Source organism: Calonectris borealis, chromosome Z (assembly GCF_964195595.1).
Source record: "Calonectris borealis chromosome Z, bCalBor7.hap1.2, whole genome shotgun sequence".
Lineage (NCBI taxonomy): Eukaryota > Metazoa > Chordata > Aves > Procellariiformes > Procellariidae > Calonectris > Calonectris borealis.
The window spans coordinates 43211661-43232668 of record NC_134352.1 but is presented as its reverse complement, the minus strand read 5'-3'; the positions used below and the strand labels follow the sequence as shown (position 1 = coordinate 43232668).

Below are 21008 nucleotides of genomic sequence, written 5' to 3'. Positions count from 1 at the left end.
CCTTCCTTCTCCTCTGCTGTCTCCACTACAAACCAGTTCCCAGTGAACTACACAAACATTTCCAATAGGATGCCAACACAGATAGGTATCTCCTGCTTGGCAGCGTAGGTTTATATTTGCTGCTTACTTCCTCAATCTCATCTTTCTCCATACCAATTTTGGACCCTACCAGCTCAGTGCCCCAAGGCTGTTCAGACTACTTAAAACAAGTCCCAACAGATTAACATTTTGCAGAAATGCCAGTTTGTGTCCCTAGCTGACAATCCCGCTTGTTTCCCGACCAGCCTGGTTAGCATCAGCCTACGACTTTTATTCATCTGCATGTCATTTTTCTTCAGAAACATGCATGAACAAGGAATTTACTCCCTGTTAAAAATACCACAGAGGTTGCATTTAACAAGAATACAACAGAAGCCCACTGTTCTTTAACAGGACAATAGAGGCATGTGTCCCGTTGCTCTCATACAAGCTCTGCCAAACTGTTTTGGGGAGAAGGGATAAAAGCCTCCCACCACTCATTCAACTTCCCACTTGCATACCAATTTTCAAGTGTAAGCACAGGAAGTTAACTCCTGCGACCCTGTACTACAGTAATGCCATTCAATTCATGGAGGTAAACAACTTTGTTCCAGATAAATGCAAATTTCACAACTGCTTCAAGTTTTGCAGGTTCTTTTAAAATAAAAGGTAACTTATTATAACTAAATATTCTAAATACTGTAACATAGGATCTTAGCACAAAGAAAACCTGTATGAATGTTGATATGAAAAGGCATTCCTAAAATTCACCTTAAATACACCTGTAGTAAACAAATATTGATGCCTCATGAGGGTAAGTTCAGTGATATCGTTATGACATCAGTATATCAGAACTCAGAGAATGCTCTACAGATTTTAAAATATTTAGCTTCTTTCGCCCCACACAAATACTCTTTTTTCAAAGAAAATTAGTATGGAATTTAAAGACTACTTTCAAAAGTAGGATCACTGTACATTTTGCAAAAGCGCACACTTTTAAAATTACGCAAGTGGGAGTCAATGTGAAGCATGGGGTAGAATTGGGGTGTGCACATGAGGAAGCACACGGCGCATGCAAGGAATCCATCTTCCTTTCACCTGGCAGCAGCTAGAAGCTTGATTGGGAGAAGTAAAAATTTCTCAAAATATCAAAAACCCAGACGTGCTACTTTGCATGTTGTGATTTTATTTTACAGATCGAAAGTTCACCAGAATAATCTCATTGAAAACTTAATGTAACCATTCCAGAGGTTTCATAGGCTCCCAAAAATGGAAGATTCCCTGATACTCAAATTATTTTGTAAGCAGACACTACTGCAGAACACCACTTACGAATTTGTGTCACTGTGGATAGGATCTGCATACTCATGTTACCAGTGTAAGAAAAAGGTGCACTTACACAGATAGTGTTGCTGAAGTCATCTATCCATTTTCACTTCACTTGCAAGTAGACCTGTGTAAACCTTACCAAAAGCTGCACCAGAATTGTTGATGTTCAAGACCTCAAACCGTATGGGTCTCTTTCACCACATGGAGATACAGGGGTCTGAGCTTCCCACTATCAAAGAAAGCTTCTGTAGTCCTACATTTACCCTGCCTGTGTGAACCAGGACAAATCTCTGAACATCTGAGTCTTTACTCTCCTGTAAAATGGGTCTAAACTACCTGCCTTTCTCTCAGAAAAATTCATATCCTTTAGGGGGTGTAAATAGCTCCTTAAAATCTTTACATTTATTTGCAAATCTGTTGTTCTAGCCATCAAAATTTCTAAAGGGAGATAAGAAGCTTAGCCCTTTCAAATCTGTAAGATGGTTACCACAGAAGCGGAGCCACCTCAATTTTTGTGAGAGGTGGGTAGAAACAAGTGTAAAATGGAAGCAAAGACAAGGTGGCACAGCCCCAACTTTGGCTTTCGGTGTTTTCCTTTTAGTCAACTGCTGAAGAAAATGCACATCGTTTATGCTTTCATGCAAAACTGGAAACCACTTATAAATGCCTAACTTCTAAGCAGGGCATTGCTTTAAAATCGGGCAACTGCTTAAAATTAGGTGCTTTCTTTAGCTGTAGATCCATTGCTGTCAACCTCTTCGTACTTACTTTTCTGCCTCCAACACCGAATTCTGAATACAGTTGAAAGTACACCTGTTTGTAACACACACAAGTAAGAAAAGAGAGAAATGCACATAGGAGTAAAGTATATAGGATTAACACTGATCTCTCTCCATCCGCAGTACGTGATGATTGCATCAGAAACTATCTATTAAAAAGACACACTACCTCTTGTTCCTCCTTAACCAGGGTCTATTCGCTCTAGAGAAGCTAAATGGTTATATGCAGACTTCTATAGGAAGTTCAAAAATGCATAGTAAATAGCTACTATGAAAACATGAGCTCACGACAGTGAAGGTTTCAAAAGAGAAGAAAACACACGGTGAAATGGTGGACAGTTAGCCCAATCATATAATCGGTTAATAAATTATAGGTGTGTAATTAATACCATACGTAGTAGCTGGCAGTTTCAGATTCACTATCAATTAAAAAGGAAGCATGGTAAACAGAATGAGCCCTTGCACAGAAGAGCTGCTACTGTGTAAATCAAAAGATGACTAAATATGCACCTCCTGCAGCAACACAAGTATCTATGGTGTCTACCTTTACCCCCAAGGTAAAAGCTATTTCTGCCACATAAACTGCAGAAATGTCTCAATGTATTTGCTCAATTACTTCTTGCTTCAATTTCTTTTATGTTTTATGGATTTAGTGCAAGATGGTATACTGTTTACTGTCCTCAAATCACCCCTTAAAATGAAAGTAAGTGCAGCTGCAAATCTGCTCCTTTCCTGTGCAATCCATCAGCCCAGATCAAAACTGCACAACAAGCTGGACAGCCTTTAACTGGAAAGTCCTGGATGTGGAATTCATCATCTCAGTACAAGCATACTTATGAAATGAGTGAATAAGACTGACACTGAGGCTATTGTTCAACTGAGGAAAAAAAAAAGACACCAAAAAAATCTGTAAAACCAACATTTTAATGAAAATTTTATTTATTTCCTTAAAGACTAACTATACTAAACCATTTATAAAAAAAAGAGTTTCATCCTTTGCAGAATGCAATTACAATCTTGCTGCCAGAAAATCCTCCACATTCAAGTACATCCCTGTTAACTAGTCTGAAGCTGACTACCACTAAACTAATGTTGCCCTCCATTTAATTTCCAGTTTCTACCGTATTCTTTCAGCAGCTTTTTGGCTTAAAAGCTACTCCAGACTCTACAGCAACAAGTTTACAGCTCATTTTCAAACTGTATCTGGCAAACAAGAATTCTTTAACAAGCTACTAAATCCTGAGTTTCACTTTAAGGCACAATTGCATTTTATAAGATAGTATTTTATGTTTAGTGGCTTACTTTGTCTGTATTGATCAGCACATTTCATTCTAACTCAGAAGTTTAACATATCTGAATTCCTGTGCAACAGCAGCAACTCACTGCAACCAGCTGTTCAACTTCTGAGTTAACCTGTGAAATATCTTGGAAGACATAATACTGCATCTAAACCACTAATCTACATTAACCAATAACAAGATTAAAAATACATCAAAACAGAAACTCAAAATATAATTAGGCTGAAGAGGCATATCGTCTCCCCCCACGCTCCCACGTGTATTCTCAGGAGCTGTCACAAATGACTATATGCAAAAAAGTTCTTTGTAAATATGGATGCAGGGAATATTTATCCCTTGCAAACATGTGATGAAGCCCACATGTATACAAACCCTAAGGCATAAACAAATCCTCTGACAAGCATGGTCACATCAGAGTTCCCCTGACTTGCACATTTAACAACTGACAGAGGCAAGAGGATGAATGATTGTAGCACACTCCTCCTACAAATGCTAAAAATAGTTTCCAAAAAACTGGATGAGATCTAGCCATGAAAAGAGAAAAATGAGTACCTATTTAAAGACAGAAGAACTTTGCTTCTGTCAGTGGTGGTTTCCAGAAAAAAATTAGCATGAAGTGGAACAGCTTCTTTGAGACACTGTTATTGTTAACACAAGATACATCCAAAACGTGCTAATTTTGATTACAGGATGAATGATATCTACCATATTAAAAGAACTTCATATGCAGCATCTCCAGAGAATATTATTAAATATCACCACTAATATGATTATAGAAAAACAGAATATGCAGTACACTAAATATTCCTTCTGTACTGCACTTTCTAGGACAAGCAGTATATGATGATATCACTACATCCATTTTCACAATCAACCTCAATTATGTTTGTTTTTCCTCTTCCGTCTTCCTGGCCCCCCTTTTCCTTTTTAATGGGAGCAACTAGAAGTTAAATTTTATTTCACTTGCTTTCCTAAGAACAGCAATTATAGGATACACAACAAAGCTAACAGAAAAATCTCACCAGCTCCACTCATTATCACCATGCTATCCGTATTAACAGACATGACAGTGTCCTCAAATCATTAAACAGAGGGACCTCATCCTTGGAAGTTGATATCCTTAGAGTGAAATATATGGAGTTGGAATCATGCAAGGTCAAACAGCTGAGTACATACTTAAAACGTGGGGGAAATACAACTGCTTGCAGTTCAGCTTCAATTTCTTTGTTGCACTCGCATTTCTACATTTAAAGCCTTTGGAAGCTTTCTCTACTTGGCCCTCAAAAGCATTTACCTGAGAAAAATAAGTATCACCAGTTCAGGCAGAGATTCTTGCTTTAATAAAATAACACCATAGAAAGAGCTTTGCTCTTAGTACTATTTAAGCCTCCCAGCAGCTTAAAGTAGTTGCGTCTTTGCAGCAAAGGGAAACAGGGACAATTTTATTTGTTTAGCATGTAGCATGACTAGAAAAGCTCAAAAGAGGGTTGATTTTTCTCTTTACTAATAGTGAAGAGACTCACTACATTGCTTCTGCAATTATGCAGGATATTGTCCTCGACAAACTGCTTAGAAGAGTTACAGACAGCCAAGTAACAAGTGGAGAAGGCTAAAGTTAATTATGAGAGAGTAATGACAATGTCTGAACATAAAAAAAGAGGTGACATTTGCTTCTCATTCGTGAAGTTACACTAACCCATAAATGTCCTTACCTTCTCTGAAGAGATTTGTTCAGCAATCCAGGTCTCTTGTTTACTGTAATACCCCAATTATTTGCAAAGCCATCTACCACAAGAATGCAATGACCCCCTCTAAGGATGCTTCTGAGGGATACAACATGGGCTGCAGACCGAAATTGCACTAAGACAAGCCTAGCCGCCTCATTAAACCATCATCATTAGGTGACTCCACTGCAGAGTTGAGATTTGTAGAAAAAATTCACAACACACCTTACCAAAGTGCCTTATTAAGGTATTTTTCAGAACAGGACCTTAGCTCTATACTTGCTGAACCTGCAACTAGATCAAAGCCAAGAGGTTGGATGGCTCTGTGCATCTCCTTCATCTGACCTTTCAGGATTAAAAGCAATGTAGAGACCACAGCTTCACAAGGCAGGTCTGAGAGACATCCACAAAAGTGCATGTAGGTATGCATTCAAGTTTCCACAAGTCATTGTAAGAGATGTCTATCTATGGCAATTAAGTATAGAGGCTAGTTCAGAAGTCCAACAGTTGTATTGGGTTTGCACAGCAAGGTTTTGGTAGCAGGGGAGCTACAGGGGTGGCTTCTGTGAGAAGGTGGTAGAAGCTTCCCCTGTGTCCAACAGAGCCAATGCCAGCCGGCTCCAAGACGGACCTGCCACTGGCCAAGGCCAAGCCCATCAGCAACGGTGGTAGTGCCTCTGTGATAACACATTTAAGAAGGGGGAAAAAAACGGCAGCGCAAGAACAGCAGCTGGAGGAAAGGAGTGCGAATATGTGAGAGAAACAGCCCTGCAGACACCAAGGTCAGTGAAGAAGGAGGGGGAGCTCCAGGCTGTCCCCCTGCAGCCCATGGAGGTTAACGGTGGAGCAGATATCCACCTGGAGGACCACACACTAGAGCAGGTGGATGCACCCAAAGGAGGCTGTGACCCCATGGGAAGCCCATGCTGGAGCAGGCTCCTGGCAGGACCTGTGGACCCGTGGAGAGAGGAGCCCATGCTGGAGCAGGTTTGCTTGTGATCCTGTGGGGGACCCACGCTGGAGCAGTCTGTTCCTGAAGAACTGCACCCCGTGGAAGGGATCCATGCTGGAGCGGTTCATGAAGAACCGCAGCCCATGGGAAGGATCCATGTTGGGAGAAATTAATGGAGGACTGTCTCCTGTGGGGGGGACCCCACGCCGGAGTGAGGAGGAAGGCGCCGGAGTGAGGAGGAAGGAGCGGCAGAAATAACGTGTGATGAACTGACCACAACCCCCGTTGCCCTTCCCCTGCGCCACTCAGGGGGGAGGAGGTGGAGAATTTGGGAGTGAAGTTGAGCCTGGGAAGAAGGGAGGGATAGGGGGCAGGTGTTTTAAGATTTTGGTTTTATTCCTCATTACCCTACTCTGATTTTGATCGGCAATAAATTAAATTAATTTCCCCAAGTCAAGTCTGTTTTGCCTGTGACAGGCCTGAGTGATACCTCCCTGTCCTTATCTCGACCCACGGGCCTTTCATTGTATTTTCTCTCTCCTGTCCAGCTGAGGAGCGGAGTGATAGAGCAGCTTTGGTGGACACCTGGCAACCAGCCAGGGTCAACCCACCACAACAGCCCACTTGCGTTCAGACAGGGCAAGAGCAACAAATGCATACACAGTTTCATATTATAGTGTGAGCTGAATTTTACAAATCTGATCCTAACAGCTGATTCTTGTTATTTGAAATTTATTATCCTGGATAGACTTGGATTAGAAGTCCACCTTTAGATATCTATAATTAGGTCTAGGAACATGTGATACCATAAAACAGTACCATTTGCTCTGGACTGTCATTACTCCTCCTTTCCCTTTTTACCCCACCCTACCATTGTCCACTACAAAAAATACTTTTTGCAAGTTTTTTTAATGAGAGCCTACTTCGTGCTAGAGCACGCTTTTCTTAGTGGGCCAAGAATAGACAAAAGTCTTGTTCCCAGTTAGATCCCACGGTAGACAATCTTCAGGGGACCCCTCAAGCTGCGATAGCCAACTGCAGCTACGAGAACATTGCATGTTCATGCAGAATTTTCTACTTGTGCATGATCTGCATGTCAGCTTGTCATATGGCTGTGCAGGGACCATAACTGCTCCCAGAAAAGGAGACTGTGCCTGCTTGCAGAAGCAGCTCCTCAGGAGGCATGCCTTCGCTGCGCCACCGATGCTGCCAGTGCACACATTGAATGCTCTTGAACAGATTCCCTGAACGGCTTCAAATGAGATGGTCTGACGGGCACTTGCTTGCCCTAGGACAGCTTCTCCTCATAGGGCTGAACCGTCAGAATCTCAAAGAAATCAGACAGACAAGGAGCTCGATCCAGCTGCTATGGTATAAATTTTACTTTAGTAGAGAATAAGGCTTCTCCCAACGCTCAGTTGTTAGTATTGCCTCTTCAAGTAGCTATGACCTTTCTTTGATATCAACAGAGATGTCTCTGGCTGGAAATTGTTTACAGCTTTAAAATTGTATCTGCTCCTCCTCCCTGTCCCGCCCCCTCCCGGCCCTTGTTCATCTTGAGTCCTCTTTGCGTGTTACTAAATATAGCACAGCAATCAAAGAAAATGGAAAACAGTTTGAAATATGAGACTAACAGCATTATATAAATTTGAGTGTAATGTGTTAGAGTTACAAAGAAGAAAAAATCCCTAGCAGCAACAGTATTCTAAAGTCCAATAGTCTTTTAGAGTAAATTATCACTTTATGAAAGACTTTTGGGACAATCACCCCAGTCAGCACCCAAGTTCATCTTTACTTGTGTTTCTTTCACAGAAAAGCAGCAAATTGACCATTCTCAAGATGACCCGCAAGATTAGGAAGCCCTGATACAGGGCATTCAGAAATCTTAGCTGCCCTCCTGCAATTCTCTCTCTCAGGCATCAAGCACGATCTCCTGGAAAAGCAAATCTCTCTTGGGCTCTTATTTTGGCATAAAGACCTAATATGTCATGATAGTTGATTTGACCTTGCAACCCCACCCTCCTCAATACATCTCTCCAATAATCTCTAAAAAATGCTAGCTGGTTGGAGCCCTGGTAGGCGCCAGTGCAGTGACCACTTCTAGGGAAAGGATTAGAGGTAAAGCTCTAACTTGAAGTTACTGAGAGTGTGGCCTGTAAACTGACTAAACAAAATCCAAATTAAGAATGTGAGGCTTCCTACCCAGGACTGATTTAAGAGGTGCTGGACTGTTTGGTGTCAGCATTTTTATCTTTAGCATGGACTTGAGGATTCTAAGTACAGAAACCAACCACGAACCCCTGTAATTCCTACAAGTTTTAATAGTTTCCTAGAACTCTAAGTTGACAATTAGTCTTAGCAATATCCGCTAGCCAACTGACTTTACAACAGAAGACTTCTTATTTGCAGTTCTGTTTTCTTTTCCTTCTACCTTCACACTATTTCATGAGGCTGTTCTTGCAGAATTGATGGAACTAAAGCAAATGTGCATTCCAGCTGGAAGCATATAATCACAGCTTTCAAATGACATGCAGTGTTAATCTCCACTCACTCTAGATGCAGATGATATTATCAGCTAGAAGTATGTTCAAATTACAATGGCGAAAACATGAGGTAGTAGTCATACTGACCAATTTTGAAATAAGAGCATTTTCCAGTGTGTTTATAATTGATTTTCTGATGTTTTGATTATTGAATTCTTCTCACAGATCTTCTCAGCTGCTTTTAGAAACACTGGAAGTCACATGTGAAATGCCATTTCTCAGAAAATATGCAATAGCCACTTGAGCCCATGATACTTTATCAGCAACATTTCCTGTTTCTCCAGTCAAGAGGGGAATTTAAAGGGAAATTACTGGAGCTAAGAAGATAATGAAATTTGGTTTTTGCTAACATCTCCTGTTATGAGCTGCAACTTCTCCTTTTCTTAGATGCAGAGAAGGGAGAGCACATGCTACGTTAACAGTAGCAGCAAGGGACTCAACATCTGGCATACGTTAAAGTGGCACAATGCAGTGCCCGGTAAAGATACCCCAGAAACTCTGAGCAGGACTCTTCTGGCAGAAATCAAAGGACTGCTTGGATCAAATCCAAGTATCTACGACTGGCTTGAAATTAGCGATACCACTCATGTGTCTAAGAAGATTCAAGTACCAGCAAATACTGAACTAAACAGGGTACCATTTTTGCAGTATACAAACTTCAAGTGTGAGGTGGAGTTTGCAACTGGAAAAGCTAAACACACTTCGTCTTGTCATTTTAGTTTTTATGAAATTTCTGTATTTTTATAACACAGGCTTAACTCACAATCAATATTCAAATTATTTTCTTCCCCTTATCACTTTTTACAATAAATCACTCAATTGATTCAATTTTCTTTGGGGCTACAGTACTTCATTTAAAATGCTCTGAATAGTGAGTTTATGCATCACTGTGTTACAACTCCACAGTTAACCTGTACCACCTTCTCCACAGATTTAACTGGTCACCGCACCAAGGCCTTTCAGTCAACCCTAGCAGTATTTATCTTGGCTAGCAAACACTATTAACCACGCCTATTGAGCTAAGCAAAAGGAGAAAATTATCTCATGAGAAATAATGACTCAATGAGATTAGTGTTGTCCTTTGACAAGAATTACACAGCAGATGCTGTCTTTTGCTAACATGCAACTTGGCCACAGTTCAGCTGGTCATGCCTCTGGTTCCCCATATGCTGTATTTTATTTTATGTTTTTGTTAAAGAGAGAGGCTGATGAACACGTAGACTTGACCTGCACAACAGCAGATCTGACCCCTCCAATGGCTCTTTCTATCATCCCTTGCTCCCCACTGTGACAAAAAGAGGATCCATTCACATAAGAGAGAGGAGTCAAGTTGACTCTGGGAAAACGGGCTTCTGAAAATTGCCCTGAAGGTAGCAGCTGAATCCCAGCCAGGCATTTTCACAGCTCATCCCACTGCAGGTGCAACTTTTACTCATGTACTACTGTAGCAGATCGGATCATACAGAGAGGAATAGGTATGCAGAAAGCTAAGTGAATTACCTCTTCAAAAAACAGCCGAAGACTCACATACCGCAAGAGCTTCCCCCCATACATTTCAACTCAAGAGCCTACACAAGAAACAGTGCAATAAATTGCAGCAATTGTATCCCACCCTTCTGTGAAACCACTTACAGAAAAAAAGCAGTAACACACCATTTTGTAAGAACTCATCCTGAAAAGTGGTGGAAGTTGCATGCACCAAGCACATCAGGGTGAGCTGCTAGTCTCAGTTTCAAGCCCCTCCTTGTTCAGATGGATGACTTGTCTGTAAGGCCACAGCCCATTCAAAAAATTAACAATTGTAAGACTTTCTAGCTCTGCCCATGAAGCAGCAAGATAATAGCATTTTCCCAACTGTGGATCATCCCAGGCAGGTATATACTCTCGTACAACTTGCATAGACCTTTGAAGCACATCAACAAAATACTTCAGAGCTAACTGGCCACACTGTCTGTAGTACATTTTGACACCTACACTAACAGCTAATTGAAACTGAACAGGTGAAGCAAGAAAAATCCATCCCAACGAGAATGCAGCTCTTGCAAATTAGCAAATGAGCATCATTGTGTTCCTTTCGAATCCCCACTCAATGGCTTGAGGTGGCACAGAGAGAAACTTTGCCAACAGACAACTAATTAAAAGGAACAGTAGGAGATGATGCCAGAATTATTTTTTTTTCTTATCAAGAATGGGAGACAAGAAACTTTCTTACAAGTCACCTAACTAACACTAAAATATTAGATGCAGAAAATGCCAGTAGTACTGTCCTCTCGTAACTGTTCACACAATAAAATTCATGGTGTACAAAGCACTTAGTATCCAACAGAGGAAGGGAAAACTCAACAGTCCAGCTATTTAAAAAAAAAAAAAAAATTCAAACTCACTAAGATAATTTCCGTAATATCTATCTGCACTTTTATGAACATGCCAAGGAAATTGGTTAAATGTGAAGTTCTGTAGTAAAAAAAAACTGGTCCATTTCTTTCTTAATCGCACAGACAAAGTAAGTTGTACAGACAAAGTTTTAATAAAAAATGTCAATTCATCAAATACGAAGCTTTGAGGAAAGTGTTACTGACACCAGCTCTCTGTCAAAAACAGAGAGAAAATCCTGGCATCTCATCACATCAGGACATTCACTGAGAACACGCAAGACCTAGGGGAAGTCCACATTTACCTGAATCAGACTGTTTCCCAAGAAAGGAAGATACTAATTCTCACTTTATTTGCTCGTGTAGGATACACCAGATTACGAAGAGAAGATTTATCTCACCTCTGCTGACGTTGTACCTAGTTTTTAAAATAAATTCATACATACATGAACATGCATGTGTGTGCATGCATGTGTGCAACTGACAGAAATGAAAGATAACAAAAGTAATAGTATTAATATATCTATATATGTCAATATATCCAAGTTTATGACAAACAATTAGGAAAGGGAAGAGACTTCATTTGAGATTGGAAGAGTGGGAAATTCAACCTAACCCCAAACCCAGTCCTGGGTCAGAGCATCAGGAAAACGTATTGGTGCTATTCAGCCCAAGGCTGAAATATGCTGTCCTCCACACTTCTGAGGAAAAAAAAAAAAAAAGGCAGTTAATTCACTCAGGTTTATCATACAATTTGTATATTTGTAAGACTATTTTTAGCTAGCAGGCTTAATTATGACCCTTTGAAAAGATCCTGAATAAGCTGACAGAAGGTAAAGAGGAAAACAATAAAAAGTTGCAACTGACTATCTGCTACGCTTCTTTAAAGCTTTAAAAGTAGTTTGTTTTTTTTTTAAATCCAGTGCCTGACCACAGCATTATACTCTCCATTCTCCTTTATTTCTTACTTTTCTTGCTTTATCTCAGTCATCTTTCCCTTTTCTTCTTTCCATTTTTTCCAAATAAGATTTATTAGTAAGCATCATTACAAATTATTAAAAGGGGGCACTACAAAGGAAGCAGAAAAAATACAGGAGGAAAGAAAAGAGAAGTGAAGGTGACCGGCAGTAAGAGTAGGCTGTAGTTTGTTTTTTCACTGTAGTGCCATAATATGTTGTAAAATGACAGCAGTATCTGCCAAGCAGTGCAAACACAAATCTAAACCTGCTACACGCAAAAGATCCTACATATATTTTGAGTTTTTTTCAAATTAATTCTTCAGTGTTTTGAAAGCAGCGGCTGATGTTGAACAATTCTATTTGCTTACTAGTTGCTACTGCTTACGGGTTTCTAACATGTTAAACCAGGCATACAATGATTTTAAATGGCAGATTCTGGTCCACAGCCAGCTCTCTACTTTGTCAAGGCTCCACCAATGGCCCAGATATGCGATGCCTCTTAGATTCTGGCAGCAAATCCTTCCCCTGCTCTCCCAGGGCTTTGGGAAGTAGCTGCAATGTGCTGCTCCAGTTCCCAATTGCTTAGAAAACATGCAGTGCCTTTTGGCATTGCAGAGCTAGAGTCAGCACACAGCAACTATTCCCTGATGCCGGACCTCATGGACAGTGAATTAATCAAGGCCTACTTTCAGTAGACTCAAATTAATTATGTAGTCCTTTGTTAACTGTGATATTCACAGAGTAAACATCTCAATGATCAAGTGAGTGTAATTCATAAAATGATTACAGATCATCAAAAGGACATGAAATTTTCACCAAAAGCCAGTGACTGGAGCTTTTCTGGGAAGTTGGTCCTTGCAAGCAATTCAGGTGCTGCATCCAGCCCTTGTGAAAGAAACCTTTGTAGTCTCTATACAAATCGCCTTTTGGGAGAACTTGCATCAAAATAAATAATCTGTCCTCGGTTTTTTAGGGAAGTACATCTAAGCTTTACAAATGAGTTTCTGTGCAGGGAGGAGGAGAGATGGGTTGGAGGAAGAGCAAGGGTGGGACAGGTTAAAAAAGCTCAACTAATGACAGTTTGTACAATCAGCGGCTCCAACTTGAAAAGCCAACAATAATGTGCTGAATGAGGCAGCAGCAACTGAAAGAAGACGTATTTGCAACTGCAAAAAGCAAAGTCAGGATCTGCCCAGGCTCTGAAACTTAGCCAGACATGTCATTAGTTTCCACAACTGAATCAGGTATTATGTCACCCTGTGCAATGCCTTTGAAAAGCAGGTGCTGTGGAGAGGGGTGCGCTGAAGGGCAATGCAGAATACAAGAAATACAAATTTAAGCGAAAATCCTCACTACCTGCACCGTTTAGCAGATGTGGTAAGGGAGGAATAAAGTAGCACAGGTTACAGAACTGTCTGTGGGGGATTCCCACCAGATAGGTAATAATATATTTACATTTCATATAGAATGAGGATTATGTAAGCATGGACCACATTATTTAAATTAGATAAACAAGAAGGAAGAAAGAAGTAACATTACCATTAAACATTCTGACCTAAGCTCCACAAGCTGTGAGGAACGCATGGCACCCATTGAACTTAGCACCCAATAGCTCCATATTTCTACTTGACCTGGTCCATGTATTTGGAACCTGTCCTGGTATACACGAATCAATAATCATAATAATAAACGAATACTGTACACACACACATACACACACACATATATAGTCATAAACTAGTAGCATAGTATCCAATATAGAAAGCCCGCTGTTATCATGCAGCAATTGCAACTTAATATTTTGACACAGCTGACCACAGAAGAAAATATATTCAAAAGAAAGTTTCCCCACTTCAAAAATCCAGAGACCGAAAAGTTTCTGTAAGCATGTATATAAATCCCACAAATTGAAAGAACTGGGGAATGTCAGCTACCAATGAAAAAATCTGTTACAGAATAAACTAACTCCACCAAAATTAACATCAGAGATGGTTAAGTATAAACCACCATTCAACTTTTCGTTCAGACATATTATTTCCTCATAATAAATGTATACCTGGAGCCCTGATAATTTCTCTCTGATACAGCTCATAGAAAAGAGGGGGGGGGTCTGGTTAAATTTTAAATAAAAGCAAATATATAAATATTTAAATAAGATTTTTTTTTTAAATCAGAAACATTAGTCATAACAGATTATTACTCCTGACCTTCAAAAATAGCACAGCTTCAAGAACAGCAAAATCAGCATTTTGATCATTTACTCAAGTTCTATCTTAATTAACAAATACTGCATGCTACAAATAAAACGCTCTCACAGAAGAATGAAACAAGCTTTTGAGCCTGGTTCTAGAGAAGCAGTTAAATATATCATTCACCCACAGCTGGGCCGACAGAAAAAAGCCACTGTGGCTTCCCTCTGGTCTTTCAATATACTGTAACCATGAATACTGAAGATCCCTTCAATTTCTGATGGCAAACAGTAAAAAGATCTTAGGAAAGAGACCACAACAGATTTTCTCAGTCCTTTTCATTATACTGTGGAATACTATTTTCCTATTCATTTGTTGATTTTCAGAAACATAGAGGCTAGGCTATCATGTTTAAGGCTACAAAGGTACGCCAAGTCTCCGTGGCACTCTGAAACTAAATCAGAAACTAAAGGGAAAAAAACCCAAACCAAACCAAACAAACAAATCAAACCCTGAACAACCACAAACCAAGGCATCCCAGGAAGCATTCTGGAAGATTTGATTCTTTATCCACAGATTGACCATAATGAAAAATACAGATCTTGCAATATTACATATGAATGGGAATATTTTGCCTTTTGTGAAGATATATTCAGCACACAATTAAAAAAAGACCAACAATTGGGAGTATCCAAAAAATGGAAAAACCTAGAAGCAAATGCCTCTGGATCACTAAATGATACAAGTTAGGAATAAATTAGAGAACTGAGATTAATACAACAAGAGTCCATAAGATCTGGCCCAATAATTATCCGTAAAGCAAAGAGGTAAAGGTCCAGTTCAGATTTGCTGAATTTCACCTGTGCCATATTGCTCAATTTTCAAGCATTCAATATGGCTTAAACCAATCGGCCTGTCCCATTCCTAAAGACCCATTTATACTCTAAATGTATCCCCCAGACACATAACTGATACTGGAGTGGAAAAACTTCCAAGATATACACTGTTTTAATTGAAATGAGAAGAATAATATGAATCTCACATTGAAAAAAATGTTCTATAGATAATTTTTTTGGCAGAACTTGCTCACTACTGTACAATAAAAATGTAAACAGCTCTTAATATTCAAGCTACAACTACATCTTGAGACACGCTATTGTGACTGGAATGGAAATACATCAAATTTGTACTTTGCAACTGGACTGCTGCCAGCCTGAAATGTCAGAAATGGCATAAATAGGACTAAAACCTCCATGCACAGCATTTTGTAGTCCCAAAGGAATACCCATACAATGAAGCTGATAAGGAAACACATAAAGCGGAAGGAGTCAGAGACAGCTCAAAGGTTTCTACACAAAAAAATATCATCTTGTCCTTGTCGCCCGCAAGTGCAGCAACAACAAAGCAAGTCCTTGGGGTCCCAGCTGCTCACCCCATGGAGTTGCACGCAGTAAGATACGGGAGCCCCAACCACACACAAACCTCTCCCCATGGACGCCCCCATTGCCTACTACAGGTGTGCAGCCAACGATCCCTGTCGCATCAGCATCCCATCCCTATCAGCACCGTTCCTAATCAACCCCACCCTTCTCCAAGCTACAAAGCATCCTCCCCTGCCTGAAAGCAAGGCAGCAGCCACAGCAGAGGCCACCAAGGGATGGCCTGTACTCCTGGTGGCACAGTCACAGGCCACCACTGTCACCCCTACAGTAGAAGATGCTACTCCTCATCATCTTTTCACTTGCATCAGCAGAGGGCTGTGCAAGCAGAAGAGTCCCCGCTAGTTGCCTACTTGCTGCCTGTCCAAACAGCAGCATCTCCCAAATAGCAGCTTTGAGACGCTCTGCTGCACCGGGGCACAAAGGGACTTGCATAAGAGAGAGGACATGCGAAATGCTTGCAGCAACGCCAAGGCTCCTATTCTCAACGCTACACTGCTAAAAACTTCAGCTAGGGCAGAAGCTGGGTCCTGCCTCCCATCCCAGTAGGCAAGACATCCAGAGATGTGTGAGGGGTGTGAGTGTGTATAGAGGAAAATACCCTCTGAAACACTGCCCAACAACACCACGGATAGATAGAACTGATTCAAGACCGGAGATGTCAAATGTTTGAGACTTTAGTTACGCATCAAAAGATAATGGGCAGGAAAGGTTTCCTTTTTAAACTACCAGCTGGAGTCTATAAATAATGGAGCTGAAAATTTCTGATGATGATGATAGCAGCTTCTATCCTTCAGGGATTTTCAGGACAATCTGAATACGCTACCCCAAATTAAAAAAACTAAAAGCATGGTCTTAAAAAAAAAAAAGCTTAAGAATTAAAAAAAAATACAGTAAAATACAGGTCCTTCCCACATACGGCCAAGGCAGGCCTCAGCGCAGAACTGCCATATACCTAGGATGTGGGTAATGCTATGTAATGCTGCTTGGTGACGGATTTCTTCCCCAAAGTAAGGTGAGTTCCATTAAAAATAAAAAATTCTCCACAAGTGATGCAGATGCTGCTTCTGCTTTTCTCCCTTCAGGCACATATGCCTTCTTTAAAATAAATAAGGAGAGATATATATCTATAATTTTTTTTTTTTAAATGCAGAATAAATAAATAAATAAATAAATGTTTTTACAGCTAAGTAATAAAATGCAGTCATTCCCATTTACCTAAAAAACTTTGCTGACACAAGGACATCCTCTGTGACCAGTAATTTAATATTATTACGTAGCATTCAGTAAAGCACTCAGCAGGAATCAGAAAAACCTTCATAATAATCCCTTCTATAAATTATGTTTCACGACAGATTGCATGCCCCCAAATTTCCCCTCTTCAATTGCAATATGTGTGTTTACAGTCTCCCACTTAAATAATACACGTTACTTAGCTGTTTTATACAGGATAAATCAGGCTTATGTGACTGAAAATGGCAGAAGCTAGATATCTGCTCTTAAAATAATTACAAAAATTCATACCCTTAATGGGCTTGATTCTTTCCAGCTAGTTCATAAGCAGAGTAAGACTTCTACCTCCAGAAATACTGATGTCCTATTCTCAGAACATTATTTATTGTTAAAAGGAATTTCCAACCCAGTGCTGTCTCTTTCCTTCAAAATGCTTTCAAACATCACTTACAAAGTGATGACTGTCACAAAGTCATCACTTACAAAGTCAAGACTGTCACACTTTTGCGACCCTTCTGCAAAGAAAAATTACCTACGCTGAAAAATCTATTTCAGTAAATGTGAATACTTGAGACCTTTATATTTGTCTCCTCCTAAGAACCACAATTTTAAAAAACACCACACAGCCTTGTAAGTTCCCTTTAAATCGATAATTCATCCTGTTTTACAGACCAGCGGCGGGACTGCCCATGAACAGCAATTACTATCAGTCTTTTTTATAGTACTACTTTCATGTATGTTTCTTGTATCTTTTTGTTATCACTTCATTCACAGTGCTAAAGAGGAAAAAAGCCTTCCTTCTTCAGTTCTCCTCATCAGTTTCTGAAGATTGTACAAGTCATTGAGGTGAACAATCTGTATAATTGTTCAAGGAAAAGCTATTGTTGTAAATAATGGATAAAGAAATACTATTACACAGTACAAGCTCTTATAAGGTTTGTCATTTTGGAATTTTTTTTTATGTGGTACCATTAAACATGTCAAATTTTAGATTCCACTATGTATTACACTACCTAATCCTTAATGTATTCTGCAGAGAAAATGCAGCAAAACATGGATTAGTGGCTTCTTATGACAATGGCATGGTTTGTAACTTTCCCTTTTTTCCTTGACTGCAACTCAAAAATCACGGATAGACCTAGCAACATCACCACAGGAAACTCCAGCTCATTATTTGTTTGCATCAGGCATAAAATCAGCTTTATTATAGTATATAAAGCAAAAGTATATAAAGCTTTATTATAGTATATAAACCCTCAGCGTTCTGAGCGATTGCAAAAGACTGTCTTCGTGAGAACTACGTAGCCTCATACAAATTATTTATTTGGTCTGACAAGACCTCAGAGTTGTTACATAAAATTAACCTTCAAAGCTGACTGTGATGCTCATGTGATTTTGGTAGTGCATCCTCAGTCTCTTGGAAAAACAATACTGAAGGTAATAGCTGGAACATTTAAACCAGCAGCTACTGTTTTTGCCCAAAATCCAGGAGCGTCAGTACATCTACACCAGCAGGCCCAGATACAATATTCCAAACCTCTCCTCTGTTAACTTCAAAAGAGCAAGCTGGGAAACCACTTACAGTGTATATAAAAAACAAGGTGAAGTCATGCCTGCAAGAAAATGGCCCTGGTCAGTGTAAGCATAACAAAATTATAAGAAAGCACACGTATTTGACAGCAACTGCTTTTACGTACTGTGCAGGTGCAATTCCAGATCCAGGCATGATTCAGGAAATAAAGGTGACTCACATTTTAACCCTTGTACCTTACATATATCCTCAACCGTATTGATTCCGCTGCCTCCACTGGGACTCCTTAGCTGGTTCCACTCACCTTAACACCCTTCGGAGGATTTCTTGAAAAAGAGCTAACCATTTCTCCAAACTAAAATTTCTGTATGTAAACTTCTGCCTTTGTTTCCCACCCTGAGCTTTTGAAGTGCTTTACACCTGAAAACTGATCCATTTCCTCCAGGATGTTTTGCATTAAAGATTTGTTTCTAACTGATGTCACTAACTGGTTAAACAAATAAGAGTTGTACACACCTTAACCTAAATTAAAAAAAAAATTGTGTAAGCTTTGTGTATTATTCATAGTACAGTTTTGCCTAAAGCTGATGTAAATTATAACCGTATTCCCACAGTAACATAGACTAGCTGTAAAGCAGCACCCGTAACTTCTAACTTCCCTCCAAATCCACTCTGCCAGGAGTCGACCAAGCACGGATCCATCCAATTAGTTACATGCGAACCCAACTGGCACCAATGCATTTTAAAGTGCCTACTTCTGTCCCTTCATATTCAAAGGCATTGGTTCAATGCATATTTTGCAGTTAACAAACATGTAATCTGTCATATGGCCTAGTTATAATCGATGAAAAAAACATTTTAAGTACTCTAAAATTTAGATGTAATGAAAGATATGTGTATTTGCATATCCCACTCCTACATCTCTGGCGTCAGCGGTAAGGACAGTACTATGTACACTTCCATTATGATTATCCAATAAAGGTAAGGGGAAATCTGTTGCAAATACGAAAACCACTTTCATAATTCAGGTGTGCCATATTAAACCTTACACATAATATCTCTGAGTAGTTCATGAATAATGGAGTAAGCATGCAACCGGTTTTCCTTCACATTTTTGGTCAGGAACTGAGAATAGTCACAGTCTGCTGGCATTCTTCACCACACAATCCTTAATCACATGAAACAACCCTTTAAAAGACGACTGTGAAATGTTCATTAAGTTCTTTAAATTCTTAATTTTCTAACAGACATTCCCTATATTGCAGTCTTTCAGCACTAACATTTAAGCTGGTTGCCTCATGCCAAAAGTCTGTTAGCTAGTCTAATTTTAACTCTTCTAGTTTAGTAAACTAATCTAGTCTAATTCAACTTAATCTAGTCAAATACCTGATTCAAATCAATAGAAACATTTACATTACCTTTTCTAAATGGATTTTCATTTTCCCTAGTGACTCAACTTTTTCCTCCAAAGCAGCAAATTACACTGGAAGGACCCCACCAGTACTTTTACCCTACTGCAATGTCCCCTAGCACCTTGTTAAAACCTCTGACTTTTTCACACTAAAACTTTCATGTTAGAGATGCCAGACGTTTTTATTGTTAAAGAGTGTAATATTTTTTGAAGCATTAAAAGCTGCTTATCATATTGAAAATCATACCATTCAAGGTCAGAGTGCATATAATTTGTCAGATAAAAGTACAGCAATTTTGTAGACATTGAAGAGCTTAATAGAGTTAAGACTCGCCTTTCAAGTCTGTAGATAACATTACCGAAAATCCCAAAACAGGGCAAGTCTAAATCTAGATTATATCATCCAGAAGACTATGACCCTGCCAGCACACAACTGGGTGCTAGCATGTCATTCAGGATTCTCCATGCCAAATTCAAACCAAAGAAGTATTAAAATATCATTTATTAATTGAAAATAGGGTTCTACTGCTAAGTGTCTGGAGATTTATTACATTCTTGGAAGCACACCTAGTACATAGTACAACCAGCTTCACAGCCCATGCATTCTTGGTCTTGTCAAAGAAGGCTTTTAAAAAGCTCTTACCTGCTCAATTAATTTTGAAGTATGACAAAGCTGATGTTCTCCTAACATACACCTACTTTGTTAGCTAAAATCATATTCTTATTACAAATAATCATTACTCCTCTTAACCCCTAAGTAGACAAGGGTATATAAAACAAGACATTCTTTCATTACCATTATTTTGTGACTGGATTATCCCAATATCATGTCCTCTGGCCTGCCAAATGCCATTTTGCTCCACTGGTATCTTTCCAAATAATGATGCAAAGATTTTTTCCCTGGTCTTCCACTGCAGCGTACCCCTTTGTGCATCCCTCCAGGGATTTCGACATTTCCACCAGCTACTCTTCATCCATCTGTTCCCAGCTGTAATTCAGGACCCCTGCCTCTCAGAACCCTCTCACTTTATGCCTCCTCGTCTCCTTCCTGCTGAATGAGAGAGGGTAGCAATCACCTACTCTTCTCAGCTCCCACAGTCCTCTTCTTAAACTTCCAAAACAAGCAACTCTACATTTCCTTCCGGGTCAGCCCTTCTGTCAGGAAGGAGGGACCACAAAATACACTCCATTATGACCTTCTAAACCCTTCTTTTCTTGGCAAAGATGACAA

The 21008-nt window shown here is 39.7% G+C and overlaps 1 protein-coding gene across 3 annotated transcripts in view; it reads right to left on the bottom strand.

The window, feature by feature from the left end:
- FRMD3 (FERM domain containing 3) overlaps positions 1–21008 on the bottom strand; it is a 141529-nt gene that overhangs the window by 103477 nt on the left and 17044 nt on the right. The window contains exon 1 of one of the 3 annotated variants that reach the window (XM_075137931.1): positions 10297–10494. The exons of the other annotated variants lie outside the window; for them this stretch is intronic. Coding sequence (XP_074994032.1) covers positions 10297–10338 — 42 coding nt within the window. The 5' untranslated portion in view covers positions 10339–10494. Of the gene's footprint in view, positions 1–10296; positions 10495–21008 lie in introns of those variants that run through there. 3 annotated transcript variants of the gene reach the window in all.